The sequence below is a fragment of the Peromyscus leucopus genome, chromosome 6, assembly GCF_004664715.2.
Source record: "Peromyscus leucopus breed LL Stock chromosome 6, UCI_PerLeu_2.1, whole genome shotgun sequence".
In the NCBI taxonomy this organism is placed as follows: domain Eukaryota; kingdom Metazoa; phylum Chordata; class Mammalia; order Rodentia; family Cricetidae; genus Peromyscus; species Peromyscus leucopus.
Window position 1 is genome coordinate 80177546 of NC_051068.1, and position 22199 is coordinate 80199744.

Here is a 22199-nt window from a genome sequence, read left to right on the forward strand (position 1 = left end):
CACCCGAGTGGGAAAGGAGCTGAAATTGCTAGCTAGCCACGAAACCAGACTGCGTCCCAGTTTTGAATGAGCCTCTCGCGTCTGATTGATTCACTGTGAGCATGGATTTGGGACAGGAAAAAGGATGAGTGCAGCGACAGGCCAGGTTGAGCGGCAAACCGCCAGAAGCAGTTCGGGGACCCTGCAGAAAAAAACCTGAAGACAAGAGAACAGCGCCAAGACAGCCAATAAAGGAGCTCTGATCGTGGGGCACGGAGCACGAAAAACGGGGTGCCCATGGCATCGTAGTAGACAAATCACAGCGATGAGAGAAGGAACCTGCGAGGGTAGGCAAGTATGTAGAAGCCACAACCAGTTTCGTTGGACATTCTTTCTAAGGACCTCTTAACCAGACCTAAGTGAGTCACATGATATTCTCTACCTGCATTGGTTTAGGATTGAAGTAAAAAGACTCAACAAACAAACATGAGCCCTTCTTGGTGCCTCCCAGTTTCTGCTGAACACAGTGGCATGGTGAGCACGCTCATGGGCAGCGAGAGGACAGACCTGAGACTAATGTATTATACGAATTCAGCTTGAACGTAAGGCAGGTCTCCCACGTGCTATTTTAGGCTCTTGGTGCTTTTAGGATAATGTGATGGGGGCTGGGGGGCTTCCAAAGTTGAACAAGAAGTTGACCAGCTAGTAGGAGCAGCGGTATAAATAAAGAACTCAAAGAGGACTGTGTGAGCTGCAGTGGGATCCTGTTAGAGGAAGGAGCCACCGACTGCCCGGCAGTGACTTCCATCCTTCCTGGGAGTGGTTTGTACTCACAGTAATGAGTTCTTCCTGTGAGGACCATCGCATTGTGCTGTACGTGGCACCACCATCCTGGACACTGCTGGGCATCAGTACCCTGTACTGAGTCCTCTCCTTAACACTCACTTAAAATGACGAAGCTATGTGATAATTGTTTTGTTTCTGTTTCTTGTTTCTTGAGACAGGCACTCACTCTGTAACCTGGGCTGGCCCAAACTTGCTACACAGTCCAAGTTGGCTTTGATGTCACCCAGATCAGCCTGCCTCTGCCTCCCAAGTTCTCGGACTGCAAGTGTGTAGGCTGCATCTGGCTGCATCTGGCTGGATATTTTATTCTTTTAATTGCACAAATCCCTATAGTGCCCTGGCAGCAAACACTGGTGCTTCTTCCAGGTTCTCGTGATTGTGACTTGCATCCTTCCAAACAAGCACGTGGCACTTTAAAGAGAGCAGGGCATGACAGAACTAAGCACCAGGAGCCAGGGCTGGAGAGTTGGCTCAGTGTGGCTAAGAACACTTGCTGTCCTTTCAGAGGACCTGAGTTCAGTTCCCAACACCCACCCCAGGTGGCTCACAACCACTTGTAACTCCAGCTGCAAGGGGTACAATGATGACTTCTGGCCTCTATGGTACCATCACGTAAGTGTGCATGCACACATACACATAAATTAAAACTAAAAGTTAGTAATTTTTAAAAGACACTAGGAGCCTGAAATTGAGATGATGCATATAGATTTTTCTAGAAAGTTTTAAGTGCAAAGTGATTGCTGAAACAAGCCTGGCTTGTGACCCATGCGAAGCTCTTTCCAAACCTGATGAACAGAGCAGAGGAAGTAATAAGAAAAACAACCTCCCCCCCCCCCCAGCAGCAAACGCCTTAGGGAAATCGGTCTCTGAAACCGTATATGCAGGCAATAACAATATAGTATCTCTACTAGTAATAAAGTGCGGAGGCATATTCCCTGTAATAGCTCTAATGAAAAGCAGAGGGGAATCAAGTTATCTAGGAGGACACTTCAGGAAGTAAAGTAATGTGGTTTCCTGATGTAGTCTGACCACGGACTAGAGGTAGGGGTGTGGAGTGGAGAGGCATGAGGGAGGGTTCGTTGGCTATCCACCACCACCCAGCAACCTCAGTAGAGGAGCCAGAAACCAGAAAACTGGCAAAATATCCTGTTCCCAGCAGCTGGCCCAACCCTTGGATCTACCCACACCCGTTCAGACTCTGAGGAGTTTCTGTCCAATGGCAGCTTAGGTGTGGTATAATTGATGTCGGTCTGTTCTTGCAAAATTCACCAGACAGGGCTTGGGTTTGAAACTCAGATAGTTTTGGGCTCTGGGAATTAAGACTGTCCAACTGGACAGAATTTGGATTCAACTAAGAGACAAACCTCTCCGCATGTCTGTGAGAGTTTTTAGATTGGGAGGACCCGCTCTAGCTGGGGGTGGCACAATTCTATGGGCTGGGGTCCTGGACTGAGTAAAATGCGGGGAAAAGCACAGAGAACGAGTGTTCACCGTTCTGTTTTCCAGGCGTGGGTGAAATGTGAGCTGAGGCTTTATGTCCCGCCACCTTCTTTTCCTGTCATAGTGGACCACACCCTTAAACCAGGAGCCCAAACACTTCCTTTCTTCCTTCTGTTACTTTTGTTGAGGATTTTGTCAAAGCAATGTGAGCAGTAACGAACGCAGGTTCAGATCCCGGCTCTGCCACTTGGTAGCCGAAAGCCACCTCTCATCAAGCCTTAGTTTCCTTGCCCGTGAAATGGGTTAGCCATACTTACTACTAGGTTTGGCAAAGGACTGTAAGTGACACACATAAAACTCCTGTCAAGGAGTCTGGCAGGTGTTAGTTAACATCCCATCAATGGTGGACTTCAAACAAAATTTTAGAAGGGCCTCGTGGAGCAGGAGGGGGAAACGTGTCATCAAAGTAGTTGAGGCTGCAGATTTCCTGCTGTAGCAGGGAGTCCTGCATTCAACTCATTAAGGATAAGCTAGGTTAAGAAGGGGGCCAGGGCACAGCCCTCAGGCAATCTACGACTGGCAGTGAGCTGCCCCGAGGCCACTCCTACACCTGCCAGTGTTTACAGAATGGGCACTGAGCGACATCAGGACCCACAGTTGACCTGTGTGAAATCAGAGGATGAGCCTCAGACACCGTGGGCGTCCCCGACTTGAATGAAAAATACAAGCGTGGGTGCTTGAAAGCCTGAGGCTGGGATATGAAGAGACCTAAGGACATTTGAAGAAATTGTGGGCTTCGGAAGGATGCTCTCTAGAAATGATGAGTGACCAGAGGGTCCTGTGCCCACGGGAAGATAGGTTAGGGACCGCTGTGTGTTAAGGGAAGGACCAACAATTCACACCCCAGTGGGACCTCTGTAGGGCAGACATCTCACGGTAGCAGACCCCTCCTGAGAACTCCCCCGTCATTAAGTCAGGAGACCAGACTGGGCTGGTCTACATCTTGAAAAGAAAGGGCTCTTTATCAGAACTGGCCTAAGCAGATTACTCCTCTGTGAGGTGAGGGTAATTGTCCTTGTCTTGTGGAGCAAAACTCAAACCTTCCTGTTAGGATGAATGTTGCCTACCAACCTTCTTGAGTCCAGAGGATCACAATAGTGTGCGGGACTGGACTGGATTGACCATAGGCAGGTCTACCTATCATTCTCACTCCTGTCCTCCCGTAGCCCTTGCTTCTCACCATAGCAAGATCTGAAGTGGCCGTGGCCGGCTGAGGCCAGCTTTAAGCTCGCCTCCTGTTCCGGTGCAAGATGGAAATGTGCTGCCACCTGGTGGCCGTATCTGAACATAGCTCTTTAGGCAGAAAGCAGACAAACTAACTCTCCACCCCTACCCTTGAAAGACACAGCCAATTGAAGGCATACTCGGATTTTGAGAGCCTATAATCTGCAAGAACGTTATGGGCAGGTGAACCCTCTGGACTCTCTCTTGGGTTTGGAGACCTGGCTCACTTGGGGCAGGTCGAGATATGATAGCTAGGGTGTGGGCACCTAGGATGGAGCAGTTCCCTTTCTCAGAGCAGGATTTCCTGTAATTCCGGCTAGGGGAACCCTTGAGGTGGGTTTCTGGGCCTCATCGACAACTCTCACTTTCGCTGATAGTGAGCAAGCTCTGCACATTCAGACTCCCGGGCTCTGTAAATTGAAGAGGCCTTGACCTAGTCCTAAGAAGAGCCGGGATCAGTGCCTGTGGGGAGCCGCCTGAAGGCCTTAGCATCTTCCATATAGCTTGGCAAAGAGGGGCAAGGGAGCGTGATATAGGAGGGGCCTCCAAGGTGAAAGGCACCTTCCGGGATGGCTGGCACAGCTTCCTGCTAACCCCTGCTGTTCGCTGGCGTTTGGAAAGGTCTGTAAAAGTAGAAGGCTTTGGGGGAAGTGGTAATGGTGTCAAGAGGAAGCGAGCGGACCGATTTTGTGCAAGTCTGCCCGCAGCATCCAGCCAGTGAAAGTTTTGAGCAGCGGTCTCCACCTTCGGGCAGCCTGACATCCTGTCTTGGCTGCGGCTTGGGCCAGTTCTGGGTTCTGGAGACCTAACTCTGGTCTCCTGCTAATGTACCTTGCTGTTGACGGCTGACAACTGAGGTTTTCTAGGCTTTTCTGAGAAAGAACTGAAAATTATGATAGCCCTCTTTTCAGATGGGAAAGAATGGCTGGGAAATCTGAGCTGGGACCAACAAATTGTTCATTTACTCTTCAATTTACTATTAAAAACTTATTATTATTATTATTTTTTTTTTTGGCACTCTGGTCCTATAAATGATCTCCTGTGTGATCCAGAACTTCACCAGTGGCCTGCTCATGTGGCCTTTTCTCTGCTCTTACCATCTCTTCCTGACTCAGAGAAAACACTGAATCTATATGTGTGCTTTACAAATCTCATGGTCTTGGTGGCCTAGACATCAACATTTTGTAATATTAATTTCTTCCTAATATTGATTACAACGTGACATCAAAACAAGAGGTTCCTTGTACTTGTGACAGCTTCATATTGTGGTTGGTCGTTTGCTTATCCACTTTCTGGGGGCTACCATTCAGAACCCAGGCTCTGAAGCCAGCTGTGTGGGCTTGAATGTCAGCTCGTCACTTCCTAACTGTGCTCTCTCGGCCAAGTTATTTAACCTTTCTGAGGCTGTCTTTGCTCATCATTAACAAGTAGTATCTTTTTCCCCCCTAGAAGACATTAGATAAGATCACGAATAATAAAATGTTTACCCCCATGGTAGCTGGTGTCCTGGAGAGTACCTAACAGGTCCTAGCTGAGGGTTTCTGTCACTGTGTACCCAGTCACAGCTTTCTGCCACCTGGCTGACTAAGAAGCATCTCTGGTCATTCATCTGGCAATAGTGTACCTCTGTCTGCCAGGCACTGTGGTGTAGAAATGAGAAGTTCTGGTCTGGTCTCAGGGAACTACAGGCTTATGAGGTAAGGATAGGGGGCTGTGAAGGCAGCATGGTGGGACCCGAATGAGGGAGAGGTGGTTTAGGAAGTTTCCTTCAAGATCTTGCTAGAGAACTGTCTTGAAGGGAGAATTTTTATTTCCTAGCTGGGCCAAGAAAGAGGCCCTGTGGCTAGACCAAAAGAGTGTGCGTGGGAGAGGAAGTGAAAGGGAGTGACCAGGCCGTGAATTGCTAGGCGTTGTGTGGCTTCTGGCTTCTGGGAGAGAAGCTGATGGCAGGAACCTGCAGAGGCTGAGACCTCACAACCCTGGGACTTACAATGAGAGCCAGGACTCGATCACAGGGGATGTGAGGGACTGGCCCATGGCTACCAATGAGGGAAGAAGTTTGTGAGGTGGCTGCCTCTCCTGGTCTCTCTGTCTCCTTTCTCAGATTGCCTTTTGGATTTCAATTCCCAGCGAACAGACACTTAGACCAGTCATAAGCCAAGCACTGATGCTCTGTTTATTCAGAAAACATGAAGGGCTTTTGTCCTTCACAAAAAAGAAGCCCCTATGGCATTGCAGAGACCTCTGGGAGTAATATTTCTAGGTGGGATGAGGTGGCTGTGTTGGTAGCCATAGGTGTGGCCTCTGTCCAGCTCTGTGGGTGGTTCTCGCACAGATTGTGTGGTCTTGGACTCAGACCATCTCCTTGACTTCCCCAACCCAGTGGAAATGAATTAGTTTTGAAAGGACTCAGTTTCCACGAGAGAACGAAATGGTTCCGGACAGAGAGAACATGAAAGCACAGATGACCATGTTTTCAGATCCACCTGTCTTTAACTACGTCCTTTAACTATATCTTTAACTAGGTCCTTCCACTTCCTGTGGGCTAGAACTATCTATGTTCCTGGCTCCTACCACCTTCCTCACTTCCTTTCAGCTTAAAAAATATTTTTATTGTATGTGTCTGGGTGTTTTGCTTTTCATGCATGTCTGTGCATGGCATGTATGAAGTGCCCTCGGAGGCCAGAAGAGGGTGTCTGACCCCCTGAAACTGCAGTTACGGAGGGTTGTGAGCTGACATCTGGGTGCTGGGAATTGAACCTGGATCTTCCGGAAGAGCACCCAGTGCCCTTAATGGTTGGGCCATCTCTCCAGCCTGTCCCCTCAGCTTTTGTGGTGACAGAATGTGGACTGCCATCTTGTTTCCGCTGTTGTTAATTGTAGCAGCTGCTACAACTGCTTTGTGGTACCGAGTGGCAAAGGATGGAGATTTTTTTTTTACATTAATTAACCAAGCAAGATCCAGATTGCTTTTGGTAAGAAAGACTTTTTCTTGCCACGTGGTAGAAATTGCTCTCAGTAACTTCCTCCAATGAAGGAGAGAGGAGAGATAAAGAAAGCAGTCACAGCAGAAGTAAGATGAAGTGCCACAAGGGAGGCTGATGAAACCTCCCCACCCAAAACAAAACAAAACAAAATACCAAACCAAAAAACAGAACAAAACAAACAACAACAAAAACCAACCTGCTTAAACACTGGGGCTGGAGAGATGGCTCCGTGGCTTCAGTGTGCCTTAGCTTCCCAGGTAGCTGAAAGCGTCAGCTTTCACTGCCAGACTCCACTCTCTCTTCTCTTTGAGCTGTCTGCACGCGACTCATGCCAACTTCCTAGGCTCTTCCCACCTTTTTTTTTTTTTTTCTTTCTTTCTTTCTTTTTTTTTTTTCCTGAGGGTTCCTGGCCCTGTACTTCCTCTTGGACTGTCTCACTTCTTGAAACACTCTCAAGAGGGGTGTTTATCTTGATGGAGCTTGAAAAGTCCTCTGGGGGTGGGGGCAGGGGATGGCAGAAGCCTTGACTGCGTCTGTCTGGGGAAGTAAGGACAGCAGCACTCTCTCAGATTTAGCTGCATAGAACTGTGTCCCCCAGGTCACTGGGAGACCAGGGATATGTGGCTGAAGTTGACGGTTCTGTAACGGGCCCCTTTTGAGAAGAGTCTCCAAGAGCGCATCACACCGGAAGGAATGAACGAACTGTGAGTTCCCGACTGCTGCTGCATGCGGACTCCTGGGCAGATGTCTGGCAAGAGCTAGGTTCACCGGCCCGTACACATCCTGCTGACAAACCTGTCACCGAAGCTTCCCTGAGACAGCATGCGACCTGACAATACCACAACTGCACTGTGGTTGAAAGTCACCTACATCTCCATGGAGGTTGTCATCGGGCTCTGCGCTGTGGTGGGCAATATGCTGGTCATCTGGGTGGTCAAGCTGAACCCCAGTCTGAGGACCACCACCTTCTATTTCATAGTCTCCCTAGCCCTGGCTGACATCGCCGTTGGCGTGTTGGTCACGCCTTTGGCTATTGCCGTCAGCCTGGAGGTCGAGATGCACTTCTATGTCTGCCTTTTCATGTCCTGTGTGCTTCTGATCTTCACTCACGCCTCCATCATGTCCTTGCTGGCCATTGCCATAGACCGATACCTGCGGGTCAAGCTGACAGTCAGGTAACCTGCTTGGAGAAGGGTGGGGCAGCCTTGAGGGAGAGAGAGGGGTGGCTGGAAAGTAGAACTGCCAAGCTTGGCTCCCAGACCTATTCGGTGGTGGCAGGAACCAAAACTGGCCTCAGTGTTTGCAAAGGGCAGCGAACATCTTTGTACCGTATGGTTTGTGAAGAGGTTAGACATGAAGACCCGAGACTGGGGAACAGGAAACAGGGGCACCCTGACCCCTTCTCCATTGACCATGGGCCTCTGCTACTGTCTATGGTAGCCAAAGATGATGAAAGCCTGATGTATCTTTGGTTTTTTAAAAATCTGATCTCAAGTTTTTAAAATGATAGAGCCTAGTAGATAGGATCTCTTGTTTTAGGAGAAGTAGAATGATTAGTGTGAGAAGAGATAAGCAGCTGGCTGTGTGGCTTTGCAGATGTAGGTTAGATTTTAACGTTGCTTTTTGTCTGAGTCTGTCCTGATGTTGAAAAAAGATTCTAAAAATGTAGATTTTTCGCCTGGTGGTGGTGGTTCATACCTTTAATCCGAGCACTCAGAAGGAGAGGCAGGTGGATCTCTGTGAGTTTGAGACCAGCCTGGTCCACAGAGTGAGTTACAAGACAGTCAGGGCCACACAGCAAAACTCTGTCTTGAAAAATGAAAAAAAAAAAAAGGTATATTTTCTTTTTCCTCTTTTGTTTTAATGAAGTGTAAAACACTTCTGAGACAAAGATATTTTTGCAATATGTGACCATGTGAAGAGAGCAGACAACCCAAGGAGAAATCCCATCTCCTGGTTCCTTCCGGTTTCTCTTGGGGGAAAGAGCATGGCGAGGAAACTACAAACAGGCTGTAGATGAAAACAAGCCTGGGTTCTTCTCCCCGGTCTTGTGATCTGGCCTTGGGCAAGTTGTTTAGCTTTCTCTGCTTCAGTCTCCGGGTCTCTGAGTGCTTCTGAGCATCTGAACTGGCTTCACCCTCGTTGACTTGTAGACTAACCACTGCTGGCTTCTATATGTTGCCTAATGCCGTTTTACATTTTTTTTAGGTCTATAAAATGAGAGTAATAATTTGGTCTTTATAAGGTTAAGTCAATAAAGTTGGTAAATAAAAACTGCTGCCACAGAATCCGTATTCAATAAATGGCAGCTGTGCCGCGGCCGCCAAGCAAATAGAGGTGGTCACAGAATATCTCTAGTTAGCCGTGAGGTTTGGTTAAGTCCTAGTTTCTCTCTGTTGTAGTCTGTCTCAGGCTATTTAGGAAGGATGGTTTAAGGAGAAACCATGACTCCCCAGGGAGAAACTATTCAGGGCTCTGGAACACTTCGGCACAACCATAAGAAAACACTGAGTTGACTCAAAGGCCAGAACAGATGCCCGTGTGAAAATGGGGCAGGTAGAGTAACTTATGGAAGGGTCGGGTAACTGATGAGCTCCAGTACAACAGCCAACCAAAACAGTGCAGAGCACAGCACACCAGCAGGCTGTCGGGGGGATTCTCATCAGCTTGGGGATCCCAAGACTTAGGTGACTCTTCCATCTCAGGACCGGGAGGTAGGTGCTGGACAGATGGCTCAGTAGAGAAAAGCACTTGCTGTTTCTTGCAGAGGACTCAGGTTCCATTCCCAGCACCCAGCACTATCCATAACTCCAGTCCCAGGAGATCCAATGCCTTCTTCTGACCACCCTGGGCACCAGGCATGCACGTGGTTTATGGACATACACGCAAGTAAAACATTCATATACATAAAATAAATTTGAAAAAAATAGAAGTCTCAGAGCCATGATTGGGTGGAGGCATGTAGGCACCTGACTCTTGGAAACATATTGCTGATCATTCTAGACTTGTTTGTTTGTTTGTTTTTTGAGACAGGGTTTCTCCGTGTAGATTTGGTGCCTGTCCTGGATCTTGCTCTGTAGACCAGGCTGGCCTCGAACTCACAGAGATCTGCCTGGCTCTGCCTCCCGAGTGCTGGGATTAAAGGCGTGCGCCACCACCACCCCAGCTTGGATTGTTGTTTTTTAAATGTCACCTTATACTGTGGGTATTTTATCTCTCAGCAGAAGATGAGGGAATTGGAGAGCTTATTTTCTCTTTCTCCTTTTCTCCCAACTAGTCATTTCCTGTTGTGAACTCACCAACTTTTTTCCATTCAAACAGATATAGGACGGTCACCACTCAAAGAAGAATATGGCTGTCCTTGGGCCTTTGCTGGCTAGTATCCTTCCTGGTGGGACTGACCCCCATGTTTGGCTGGAATAGAAAAATGACCTCAGGGCTCCTCCAAAACAGTACCACCCTTTTGTGCCATTTCCGTTCCGTGGTGTGTCTGGATTACATGGTCTTCTTCAGTTTCATCACCTGGATCCTCATCCCCCTCATTGTCATGTGCATCATCTATCTAGACATCTTCTACATCCTCCGAAACAAGCTCAGTCAGAACTTGTCTGGCTTCAGAGAGACGCGTGCATTTTACGGCCGGGAATTCAAGACAGCCAAGTCCCTGTTTCTGGTTCTCTTCTTGTTTGCCTTGTGCTGGTTGCCTTTGTCCATCATCAACCTTGTTTCCTACTTTGATGTTGACATACCAGAGGCTGCAATGTGCCTGGGGATCCTGTTGTCCCATGCCAACTCTATGATGAACCCTATTGTCTATGCCTGCAAAATAAAAAAGTTCAAGGAAACCTACTTTCTGATCCTCAAAGCTTGTAGGGTCTGTCAGACCTCAGTTTCCTTGGACTCGAGTACTGAACAGACCACTGACTAGTTACCACGACACGCAAAGAGCAATCTCACGGTTAGCCTTATCAGACATTCTTGTTTCCTTCCACTGCGGTGGGGTCGTCTGGCCGGTGGCCACACAGTTTCACTCCTCCCCATTTCTGCTTCAGTTACTTTCACGCTCTTCTCTAACAATTCTGTGGATGCCTGACATGAAGACCATGCATTACCGAGTATCACGGACTGTGTTCTTCCTTCCCAGACACAAGGAGGAGTGGAATCTGGAGGGAGTCTCGTCTTACCAAGGAAAGATTCTAGCTGGGCTGGATGGACAGAATCTGCTCTGAAAGATTCCGAAAACATTGAGAACAGAAGGAGTGAGCTGAGTTTAAAGAGGGCCTAAACTGCTAAATGCACGAGTGTGGGTGTATTTAAGTAAATAAAAGATGATGGCCAACTGTTGTGCAGCTCTTGGCTGGGATCACTTGGGGGGCTTGGAGCCACAGTTGACTGCTCTCGGCCTTCATCCTGCTTGCTTCCTGAAACACTGTTCCAAAGTGCAGCAGCCTCACCACTGTAGATGACTGTCCTCCCTGAGAGGTGGTCTGGCATGCAAGGCTCTGGTGCTCTTGGCGTCCAAGGCAATTGCGGGTATGGGACCGCTGGAGATCTTTAGATGTGTTTTGTAAGTCTGCAACAGGACATTTAAGAAAGCTGGCGCTAAGATGTTAACTTTTAGCTTTGTGGCTTCAGCCTGGAAGGAGGAGTGAAGTAGGTTAGGCATGTAAAACCTGTAAAATGTACAAGATTTTATACTGCTACTCTGTCTCTGTTACCTTTCTCTTGCTGCAACAAAGTATCGTGACCAAGACAAAGCATAGAAGTGTTTATTGGGGCTTCTGGTTCCAGAGGGATAAGAGGCTATGACCGTGGGGAGCTGGCATAGCATCCAGAGGCAGGCATGGTGACAGGAAGGAGCAGGGAGCTGAGTGATGGCCTCTCCACCTTGAGTGGGAAGCAGAGAGAGTGAACTGGAAGTGGTACAAGGCTTTAAACTCTCAAAGTCTGCCGTCAGTGCTACACCTCTTTCAGCAAGGCTGCATCTCGGTAACCTCTCAAAACAGCGCCACCAACTGAGGACCAAGTGTTTAAATGCCTGAGCCTATGGGGGAACATTTCCAATCCTAACCACCATGTACTTCTTGAGTAATTAACATGCCCATATGCAAAGGTAAACCGACTGCCCAAAGGATATGGATGAGAAATGAAGGTGGGGTGCCATGCTTTCACTGGGCTGCTAGTTACTTTCTGAACCCAAATGAAGAGTCATTTCTTTTTAGTAAAAGCAATCTTTAAGTGCCTGTTATAATTCTACTACTGAATATAAGACAAAAAGAGACAATTAGAAGTTATTATCACTTTCTGGGTTTGTGTGTGTGTGTGTGTGTGTGTGTGTGTGTGTGTGTGTGTGTGTGTGTGTGAAGGTGAATGTGTGTGTGTATATAGTGGGGGAGGTGCACATAAATTTTGCATGTGGAGGCCAGAGGACAAACTCAGATATCCCTTTTCCTCAGGTACTGTCCACCTTATTTTTTTTTGAAACAGATTCTCTTACCAGCTTGAGGCTCAACAATTAGTCTAGGCCAGCAAAGTCCAGGTATCTGCCTATCTCAGCCTCCCCAGGGCTATGATTATGAGATTAGGCCATAGTGTCCAGCTTTGTGAGTGTGTGTGTGTGTGTGTGTGTGTGTGTGTATGTGTGTGTGTGTGTATTAAACTCTCCATAGTCCTGCTACTCATTTTCTGGGCACTGAGATTTTAGTTGCCCATTGGCTCTGAAATTCTGTGAGGTAGGTACTACAATTTTTATCTCAGTGTGAGGATACAGTTCTGTCATAGTGGGTAAGGCATGATAGTGTGGGTTCGAGGCAGCTGGTCGCATTGTCTCTGCAGACTGGAAAACAGGTTGACCACTGGCCAAGTATGGACACGCCTTTAATCCCGACCCTGGGGGGCAGGGGCAGAGAACTCTGTGAGTCCAAGGCCAGTCTTGTCTATATATCAAGTTCTAGGCCAACCAGGGCCACATAGTGAGACCTTGGGGTGGGTGGAGAGAAAAATGAAAGGGGACTGATCATCGCAGTACCCCTGAGGCTCTTTCCTTAGCTGCTCTTGCCGTCCTCTGGTTAATTAGGATAGATGTTGGGCAGTGGACAGTGTCAGCCACATCACTGGAGCCCTGCAGCTCCCGACACTCATAACGTCCACCCTTGTTTTTTCTATGTAAATCTGAAGCTACCCCACAGTCTCTCCCCCAAGATGAAGTGTTGGTCTGATGTGAGCCTCAGGACGACAGTGCTTGTTAAGCAGAGAGAAGCGGGGATCTGAAAGTGGAATTAGACCACAGCTATTCCTGAAGTTTGTCTGAATCCTAATGCCAGGCCAGAGCTCAGTTACCTAATTCCTCTTGCTGTCATTTCAGCAGAGGCTCCTTATTTCTCTCCTGTCACCCCAGAAGAATCAAGCACGCAAGGCTTCCCCTTACTGATCTCTGGTTTAGTTCAAGTGCGCCTCCAGGAAGAGGCCCTGGGTTTGTTCCAGGGCTTTACAACCTCTGCCCAGTTAGCTGGACAGTAAGGGGGAAGTGCTGTCGATTCTTGGTTTCCTGATAATCCTCACACTGTTGTAGTAACACTCAGTCTCCCCTTCTGAAAGCTTTAATTTAAAGTGAACACTTCCCTCAAGTCTGAAGAACAGTCTGGGCTGGACCTGTAGGTATCTCTAGATCGTGGCTAGGTTTGAAAACTGCCTTTACTTTTTTTCTTTGCCCCTCTGATTGTCACTGGTGGCTTGCTGGGAACTGGGTTGTTTTCATTTTTGCCAAGTGGGAAGATCCTGAGATACAGGACTGTACCAGCTTGGAAGAAGCCAAAGCCAAAGCCAGAAGAAGCTGAAGCCTTGCCATGTGAAAATACCCTTTTTAACATGAAGTCAAAAAAGGTGAACCAAAAATCTTTGGCCACATCCTGATCTAAGTGGCTGGGGATGCCACCTGGAGCTTGGATATCAACTGGGCCAAGCTGCTGCCAAGGACCGTGTCTGACTGGGTCCGTGGCCCCATAGCAGCCAGGGTCAGGATTGATATAAGTGGCTCCTGCTGCCACCGAGGTCCATGAGGATGCCCAGGGTCAGGTCATCCACCTGAGTCCAGGTTGGTGTCCTAGGGCCATGATGCATGCAGATCTGAGTGGCCTGCACTGCTACCCAATGCCATGGTGACACCTGGGCCAGAGCTGCAGCTGAGGGCTATGCCTGGGTCCATGGTCCTACTGTGGTTGGGGTCTTTGCAGAAGTCCGAGGCCCATATTGCCACCAAAGGTCACATAGAAGCCCAGGGTTGGGGCTGCAGCCTGAGGCCTTGGTAGTTAGTGTTCAGAGGCCACGCTGCCGCCAGAACCATCCCCACCTGAGTGGCCATTGCTTCCACCCAGAGACAGGATGTCATCCGGGCCCAAGCCTGCTAGCGAGGGCCATGCCTGGGTCTGTGGTCCAGCTACAGCTGGGGTCTGTGTGGATGTCTGTGGCCTGTGTCACCTCAAGGGGCCTTAGGAACCAAGCGAGATGAAATCACGAGGCCATATGCTGAGCTTGCCCTACCTTTGGCTGGCCCAGGGAAAGCTGCCCTTGCCTCTCACTGGACACTGCAGCCAGAGAGAGGGCCCTCACTTCCATGGGAGAGCTGGCCCCTGCACTCGGGAGAGATGGCCCCATGCCTCACCACAGGAGAGGGTGAGTGGACCCTGAGGGCATGGGTGCAGGGGAGCCGACGCCTCTCTCTTGCCCGAGGCTGGTGGCCCCAGTGGCCTGTGCTGACCAGCTCAGCTACCATCCAGGTCCACAGCTGGGCCTAGGGTTGGCCCAACTCATCTACCACATCTAGGACCTGCTGGAGGTCATGAAGGGACTGGTCCTGTGGAACAATTCTTACAGGATCTTTACATCTTGGGGTGGCCTCAGGATATGCTAGAGGAGCTCTGGTGAGGATCCAGTGATGATGGTGAACCAGAAACCAGACCCCTTGAAGCACGCAGTGACTTATCACAATGAACATTTGCTGGTAAAGCTGATTGGACAAAAGATATACTATGTAACACACCAAGGCCCCCAGTGCCACCAGGATGAATGAAGAGGTGTTGGCGAGTCGGGAAAGAAGAAGTGAAGAGGTTTTTTGTTTGTTTGTTTGTTTTGTTCTTATTTTTGTTTGTTTGTTTGCTTGCTTTGTTTTGTGGGGGAGGTACCACAGGGGTAAAGGGGAAGGATATGGAGGGGACCAGGAGGTGAGTGGAGATGCGGTGCATGGTGTGAAACTTCCAAAGAATAAATAAAGAAGTCAAATAAAAAAAAAAACAACACCTTTGGCTACCAGTAAGTAGACCCACCCTGGTTTCAGGTTTGGAGATGAGTGTGGCAGGGATCTTCCCGTGAAGCTTGCCTCTGGCCAGCAGCCTTTCAGTGAAAACAGAAAGCTAAGCAGGGCTTTTTCTCTAAAGGGAAAGGGTACAGAGACATCCAGACAAATCCAGGGATGGTTGTCTCCTCTTCCATGTGAAGACACTGAACAAATGTAGATAGCAAATACATGGGCTTATTATTTCGTTTTTCTTTTTTTCTAAATAAATCAAGTGGAAATAGAGACTAGCCTACCAAATGTCACCAAAAAGCAATTTCTCCTCTGTGTGTGTGTGTGTGAAGGGGGGGGGGGGAGTTTCAGTCTGCAGCTCAGATTGGACTGAAGTTCACTATGTAACCTAAACTATCATTAGAACTCATGATAGTCTTCCTGCCTCAGCCTCCCCAGTACTAGGATTATAGGCGTGAGCTACCTCACCTAGTTTATTCTGAACTTGCTGTGGCACTTGGCTCAGATTCAGGCAAGCAGAGAAGTAGGGAATCTTTGTAGTGGTGTTTAAGAGAGACGCAGAGACCAGGTGCAGTGGTGTCCATCTGTAATCAGAGGTACTCGGCAGGCTGAGGCAAGAGAGTGAGAGAATAGACTGTGTAAGAGCACCAGTCCTGCCCATTAAAAAAAAATATCAGTTAAAACACACTGATTTTTAAAATGTATTTTATGTATCAGTGCTCTATCTGCACGTATGCTTGCAGGCCAGAAGAGGGCATCAGACCCCATTATAGATGTTTGTGAGCCACCATGTGGTTGCTGGGAATTGAACTCAGGACCTCTGGAAGAGCAGCCAGTGCTCTTAACTGCTGAGCCATCTCTCCAGATCAACACACAGAAATCTTAATGAGTTGACTTGGGTACTCGAGGATTCGTGAACAGAGCATCTGCAGATTGCAAACAGCTCTGCTACACAGGGCAGGTGGAGAGGCTTTTACAGAGTCTCGATGGCAGCATGACAAAGAAAATGTATTTAATTGGTTAACATGGTAAGCCTGTTGCTAGAAGGTCAGTTTGGCAGTTGGTCAATTAGCTTTGGTGGTGGCTGATGGGTTAAGTGGTAAGTGTGATTGATCCTACAGTGTGCACAGAAGTTGATTTTCAATTTGATGATGTAGGAGCCATTTCAGCCCATTAAGTTTTTTGAAGCAGAAGAGAGAAAAAACAGGGGCTTGAGCAGGTGTGGCACTGGGACATCCAGATGCTTCTGAACAGGGAACACATGTGCTTGTTCGTGAACTGCAGTGAGAACCACCATTGAGGAAGCCACCACTTTCTCGACAAGCCTTGGCGATTTGAGGATAATTGTAAAAGAGGTCAGTGTCTGACTTCCAGAGATTGTTGCTAGAGGTAACAACCCGACTCCCTAACAATCCCACTGCCTGCAGGCTGGTCTGCTGCTTATTGTGGACGAGTGGCTGCTTTCCTGGGCAGATTTCTGCAAGTTGTCAATCAGAATCCTATGCTGATATCACCATCCATGTGCAAAATTTCCAGGCGTGGTTTCAAGAAAAATCCTGCTCCTAAACACCGATGCTGGGTAGGACAGGAGTAAGAAACCTGACTTCCTCAGACAACAGTGTGCATGTAATTCTCTTTGTAAACTCTAAAGTGCCCTGCAGTTTTGCAGGATTATTGCAGTGTGTGTGTGTGTTTGTGTGTGTGTGTGTGTGTGTGTGTGTGTGTGTGTGTGTGTGTGTGTGTTTTAGAGAGACAGAGAGAGAGAGATAGTGCAATGGAAAGAGGTTTTTATTGCTGTTATTTTCCAGACCCTCGAGATTTCACGTCAGATCACACTGGCTCTACGGATTCTGTGAACTTGGACCACTTATCTCCGGTGTCCGCTGTTATTTGTAACATGGGACTGATAACATTCAAGCCAGGGTCCTTTTGTTTCTTAAAAAAAATATTATTATTATTGTGTGCGTGCGTGCGCGTGTGTGTGTGTTGTGTGTGTGTGTGTGTGTGTGTGTGTGTGTGTGTGTGTGTGTGAAGGGGCACATGTGACGGCACCAATGTGGAGGTGAGAGGACAATTTTGTGGAGGTGGTTCTCTCCATTTATTTACCATGTGGTTCTGGGATCAAACTCAGGCGGTCAGGCCTGTGTGGAAAGCACCCATACTGGCTGAGCCGTCTTATTGGCCTCTGTTTTACTACTTTTTATTTTGTCAAAATCAAAAGCCAGAAAGTGGAGTGACTAGGATAATGAGCTCTCATTTACCTACTATCCTGTTGTAGTACTTACTGATTTATTGATTTATGGTCTCTCTTGTTTCTTTTATGACCATATCCACTTAACTCTGCCCTGATCATCTTGAAATTTTGTACTTCAAATTATTTCCTCTATAAAAACTTATAAAAGATGTTCTAAAGAGTATTACTTGGTTTAGTCTCAGTACCTATGTACTTTTTACTTCCCTAAATCTAAAGATTAATCTTATCCTTAAGAGAGAGGAACAGAATTATTAGCACCAGTTAGCACCAGCTAACACTGACTGCCAGCATCTTCATACCCCCTTCTTCTCATTTTTTTTTAATTTTTTTCAATTTGAGATAGAATCTCATTTAGTCCAGGCTGGCCTTGAACTTGATATCTCATAGGGGTTGACCATGAACAACTGATCCTCCTGCTTCCCTCTCTGAAGTGCTGGAATTACAGTGTGTGCCACCACACCCTACTCTTATTATTTATAATGTAACTTTTCTTTATCTTGGGCATTTTGCTGAAACTTACCATGCACTCTCCATTTCTATTTCTGATGACATATTCTTTGGTCATTTGGTGCCATCTCTGAACAACACTGATTGTTTTGTATCTAGTATTGACAGAGATAAGGACTGTATTTTAAAAAATCAGAATTATTATTTGCTGGATAACATAAGACAATAAGCCTTTATTATGTGTTCCTGTTCTGTATGGGTCAGGAATTCAGAAACATCTTCTTGGATGGTTCAGTGTTTGTGATGTCTCATGAGATTGCTGGGTCAGACATCTGAAAGCTTGATCATGGCCATTACCAAGGTGACTCTGGCATGAGTAACAAGGTGATATTGGCAAGTTGTTGCCTTTTCATGTGAGTTTCTCCATTGCTCACTTTAGTCCTCATAAAATGATGGCCGACTCCCCCAAGGTAGCAGTACAAGAGACTGGGGCAGAAGTTGTACCACTTTTGAAAGACACACATCATACTTCTGCTAAGTTTTGTTTATCATGCGGGCCAGCCCTGACTCACCTTCAGAGGGCCTACATAAAGGCATGTATACCAAGGGACATCTGGTATACCTGGCTGGTGTGTTTGGTTGGTTTTTGTCAACTTGACATAAACCTAGACATATCTGAGAATAAGAAATCTCAGCTGAGGAATTGCTTCCATCAAATTGTCCTGTGGGCAAGTCTGTGAGGGTATTTTCTTAATTGCTTATTGATGCATCAGGGCCCAGTTCACTGTGGCCTGGGCGGGTAGGCTTGGCTCAATATAAGAAAGGAAGCTGATCAAGCTAGGAAGAAAAGACCAGTAAGCAGCTTTCCCACATAGTCTCTGCCTTACTTCCTGCCTTGAGCTCCTGCCCGTCCTCTTCAACAACAGACTGTAGTCTATAAGTTGAAATAAACCCCCTTCCTCCACAGGTTGATTTTGGTCAGTGTTTTGACCATAGCAACAGAGAGGCTAACTAGGACAGGCTGTGATGATACCATTAACATACCTAAAACAAAATGAACAATTAACAGCATCAGCTTTCTGGGCAGTATAATGGGCTTCATATATTATCATTTGCCAAGACATTTCATTCAACTTCATTTAATCTATTAATTCTTCTTTCTAGTCTTCTTTTTGTCCAACACATTTTGTTGGTTGAAACAGAGATCACCAATGAGGAGTCGATAATGTAATGTAATTACACAATGCAATCTTGATACAAGTGCGTATGCTGAATTCCTGTGAATTAGAGGAGGGCTCCCCTTTTCTCAAGAAAGGATGCTATTGCACAATGTAGAAAAGCCATCTACATCTGGACCTTGAAGGGAAGTGCTACCTCTAGGGTATAAGAAGGAGCACCCAGTTTAAATTTGAGAATTTAGGGTTTTTTAAGAATTCAAACTTTGAAAGCTAGTGGCCAGAACATGTACATCTGTCAGGCTTCAAGAGAAGCTGCTGCTGCTACTGCATGGAAAGACCCACTTGATGTGTCCCAGTTCTACTCAGAAAAGCTTTCCAGAATCTGGACCCTCCAGCCCCAGCTGTTGACAGCTGTACTCATCTGTTCCAGCTTGCAGGCATATATACTTCTGGCAGCTGGCATGCTCCACCTCTAACCACACTCCCTCGGTCTTCACTGTAGTTTGGTACTCAACTTACTTAAGGATTTCTTTGCTGGGATTCCTCCCATCTAAATAGAAACCGAGCCCCTAAGAATAATGGCACAGCCTCTTTTAACACATATCAGGAAAGGGTAACATGAACATGCACCAGTAGTGATGTGTCTATGTCTTCTGGGATCTATAAAGGAGGTATGCCAAGTGGATTTAATCAAGAAGAGGGTTCTCTTGCTTATCTGGGCTCTGTGGGGAGCTCAGGTTTTTAAAGTTGCTGCAAAGGTAACATTTTATTCAGGAGTGGTATCCCTCTGGTGAGTTCCCATTGCACAGGACACACCCCGGCCGGTTCTGCACAGCAGCATTGCTGAGAGTAACTGGTGGCTCTCCCTTCACACAGGATAACACCTCCTTACATTCAAACACATGCTTCCCTCCCGCAGATCCAGAGCCCCTGAGGTCCTCTGTTCTTAGAGTTGAAGTTTACTTCCTTCTCACCATGGAGATCTTCATTCTGCTCTCCTTGGCTCTCTTTTCAGGTAAGATGTCGGTGAGGAACGCCTCTGCCCAGAAGCCACAACCTTCTGAGGCAGCTCAATTCTTCTCTACTTAAAACCCCTGCTTAGTATAACAGTTTAAAGCACCTAAGCCGTTTTATGGGAAAATATGTCTTGTTCATACGCCCTATTAAGAGATCCTAGTTCCTTATCTCTGATAAGGGAGTTGTGGGGAACTTGACTAAAATTGGAGCTCTGCAGTGTTTTTCCCCCCAGTGTCCCCAATTCTCGTTCTCTTCTCCTTTCTTCCCTCACGTGTTTGCACAGATATAGGCAGACGTGCTTATCTCCTTTCTGCCTAAGCCTGACACCAAAGACAGTACTCAGAAACGGGACTTGCCCCAAGCTGGGCCACCTCTCGGTTGTGCTCCCTGTAGACCTACTGTAGCTCTCCATGTGTCAGCATCCTTGTCTTTGAACTGAGGATCACAGATCTTCTTGTCTCGTGATGAGAAGAAACTGACACTTGTAGGAATGTGTTATCTCCTGTAAGACACACTAGAAGCCGCCTCTTGCGGGGGTGGGGGTCAGAGGTCCCTCAACATACGCTTGGAAGGCTGAGAGTGATGGGTTCTGTTGTTCCATCTCTCCTCTCTGGTCAGGTATTTCCCAGCCAAGGTGAAGCCGGAGGTTGCATGTGTAACTTCCTCATTATGCAATATCCTGACATGATAGAGATGCCCACACTGGTCTTGTATGGCAAGTTCTCAACTCCTAAAATTACAAGACCCTCTATTTTTAGTCCTTTGCAAGCCTCCTAACCTTTCGCTTCCTTTTAGTGGCTGCCAACGTAAGGGAGGGAGCTAGAGGCAGAGCTAAGTGGGTAGACGGCAAAACAAACCTCAAGTTGTCCAAGGCTCCATTTGTTCACATCTCATACATTCTCAGGCTAGGAGAAAAGACTTCTCCAATGGTTGTGGGATCTAAGCACATGAATTAGAGCTGCCTGCATTCAGAGGAGGTCCTTTACCCTTAGTTAATTTTCTCTGGAAGCACTCACATAGAAGCATCTAGAGATATGGTTGATTAATCTAGGCATCTCTAAGTCCAGTCAAGCTGACATCAAGATTAACTGTCACAAATCCCCAAATAAAGGTTTCTTCAGAGTTGATGTCCTTCTGGGGACTCTTTCTGCCTTGCAGTTGGCTGCCTTCTTGTCTTCACATGGTTCTAACTTCATCTGTTTCAAAAATTTAAGTAAGGACACTAATTGTATTGGATTCAGAACTACCCTAACCGGGGCTGGAGAGATGTCTCAGCAGGTAGCTTACAGCCATCTGTAACTTCAGTTCCGACATCTTTTTCTGACCTCTAGGCTCCAAGCATATATGTGGTGCACTTATGTACCTGTGATGCACCTACATACATGTAGAAAAAACACTTATACGCATAAAATAAAACAAAAAAATCTTAAAAAGTTTTTTAAGAGAGCCACCCTAACAATATAATTTTAACTTACTTTCTTCTTAAAGGTCTTATGTCCAAATGCAGCTGCATCACATTCTTTATAGGGATTAAGGTTTCAACGTGTGAAGGATGCAGTTTAGCCCATAATAGTGACCAAATTCAAAAGGACAAAACCCAAATTCCAATGAACCATCCTTCAGGAGCTCAGTAGGGTCAGTGTGTTTCCAAGAATAATGAACTCGTGTGTGTGTGTGTGTGTGTGTGTGTGTGTGTGTGTGTGTGTGTGTGTGTCTGTCCACAGATGCCATGGTCATGGACGAAAAGGTGAAGTCAGGCATTGAGCTGGACACAGTTTCTGCTAACTGTAACTATGATGCCCACTACAAGGACCACACGAAGTACTGGTGCCGGGGCTATTTCAGGAACTCGTGCAACATCGTCGCCCTCACCCCGAACAGCACCAACCGTGTGGTCTTGAAGGACACAGGAAGCCAACTCATCATCACGGTGTCCTGCCTGGTTAAGGAGGACACAGGCTGGTACTGGTGTGGTATCCAGCGGGACTTTGCCAGAGATGACATGGATTTTACCCAGCTGATTGTGACTGACAACGGAGATGGCCGGGCCACTGGTTTTTTACCTGGTAAAGAGGCTGGCAGGGGATCTTTGAAAGGTAATGCGGGTTTGTTGAGGTAGTAAAAACTCACCGAAGGGTCCAGGGCTGGTGGTGCACAATCCTAACACTCAGAAGGGAGAGGCAGGTGGATCTCTGGGTGTTCAAGGCCAGCCTGGTCTACATAGTGAGTTCCAAGCCAGGCTGAGCTACAAAGTTGTCTAAATACAAAAACAAAAGCAAAAACAGACAAAAAACACCTCACTGAAGGGAGTGGCCACCAACTCACAAGTTCCTCTTGTATTATTTGAGGTAACCTGCTCTCTCAATTCCACTTAGTATGGTGAGGGTAGGGGTTAGGTAGAATTTCATAGGAAAGAAGAGTGTCTGAGCTCTGGATGTGCTTATAACTGCCCTTTCCTCAGAGCA

At 47.1% G+C, this 22199-nt stretch overlaps 2 protein-coding genes across 9 annotated transcripts in view; both read left to right on the forward strand.

Annotated features, from left to right (window-relative positions):
• The window catches only part of Adora3 (adenosine A3 receptor), a 34876-nt gene extending 23991 nt beyond the window's left edge, over positions 1 to 10885 (forward strand). The window contains exons 2-3 of one of the 3 annotated variants that reach the window (XM_037206964.1): positions 7135 to 7711; positions 9858 to 10885. In XM_037206964.1, the coding sequence (XP_037062859.1) occupies positions 7359 to 7711; positions 9858 to 10464 (960 nt within the window). In that variant the 5' untranslated portion in view covers positions 7135 to 7358 and the 3' untranslated portion in view covers positions 10465 to 10885. Of the gene's footprint in view, positions 1 to 6981; positions 7712 to 9857 lie in introns of those variants that run through there. The other 2 variants (XM_028889966.2, XM_037206965.1) reach the window with 2 other exon arrangements.
• Tmigd3 (transmembrane and immunoglobulin domain containing 3) overlaps positions 1 to 22199 on the forward strand; it is a 68104-nt gene that overhangs the window by 39397 nt on the left and 6508 nt on the right. For 4 of the 6 annotated variants that reach the window (XM_028889968.2, XM_028889967.2, XM_037206967.1 and 1 more), the window contains 2 exons: positions 19637 to 19732; positions 21459 to 21830. In XM_028889968.2, the coding sequence (XP_028745801.1) occupies positions 19693 to 19732; positions 21459 to 21830 (412 nt within the window). In that variant the 5' untranslated portion in view covers positions 19637 to 19692. The remainder of the gene's footprint in view (positions 1 to 19636; positions 19733 to 21458; positions 21831 to 22199) is intronic. The other 2 variants (XM_037206970.1, XM_037206969.1) reach the window with 1 other exon arrangement.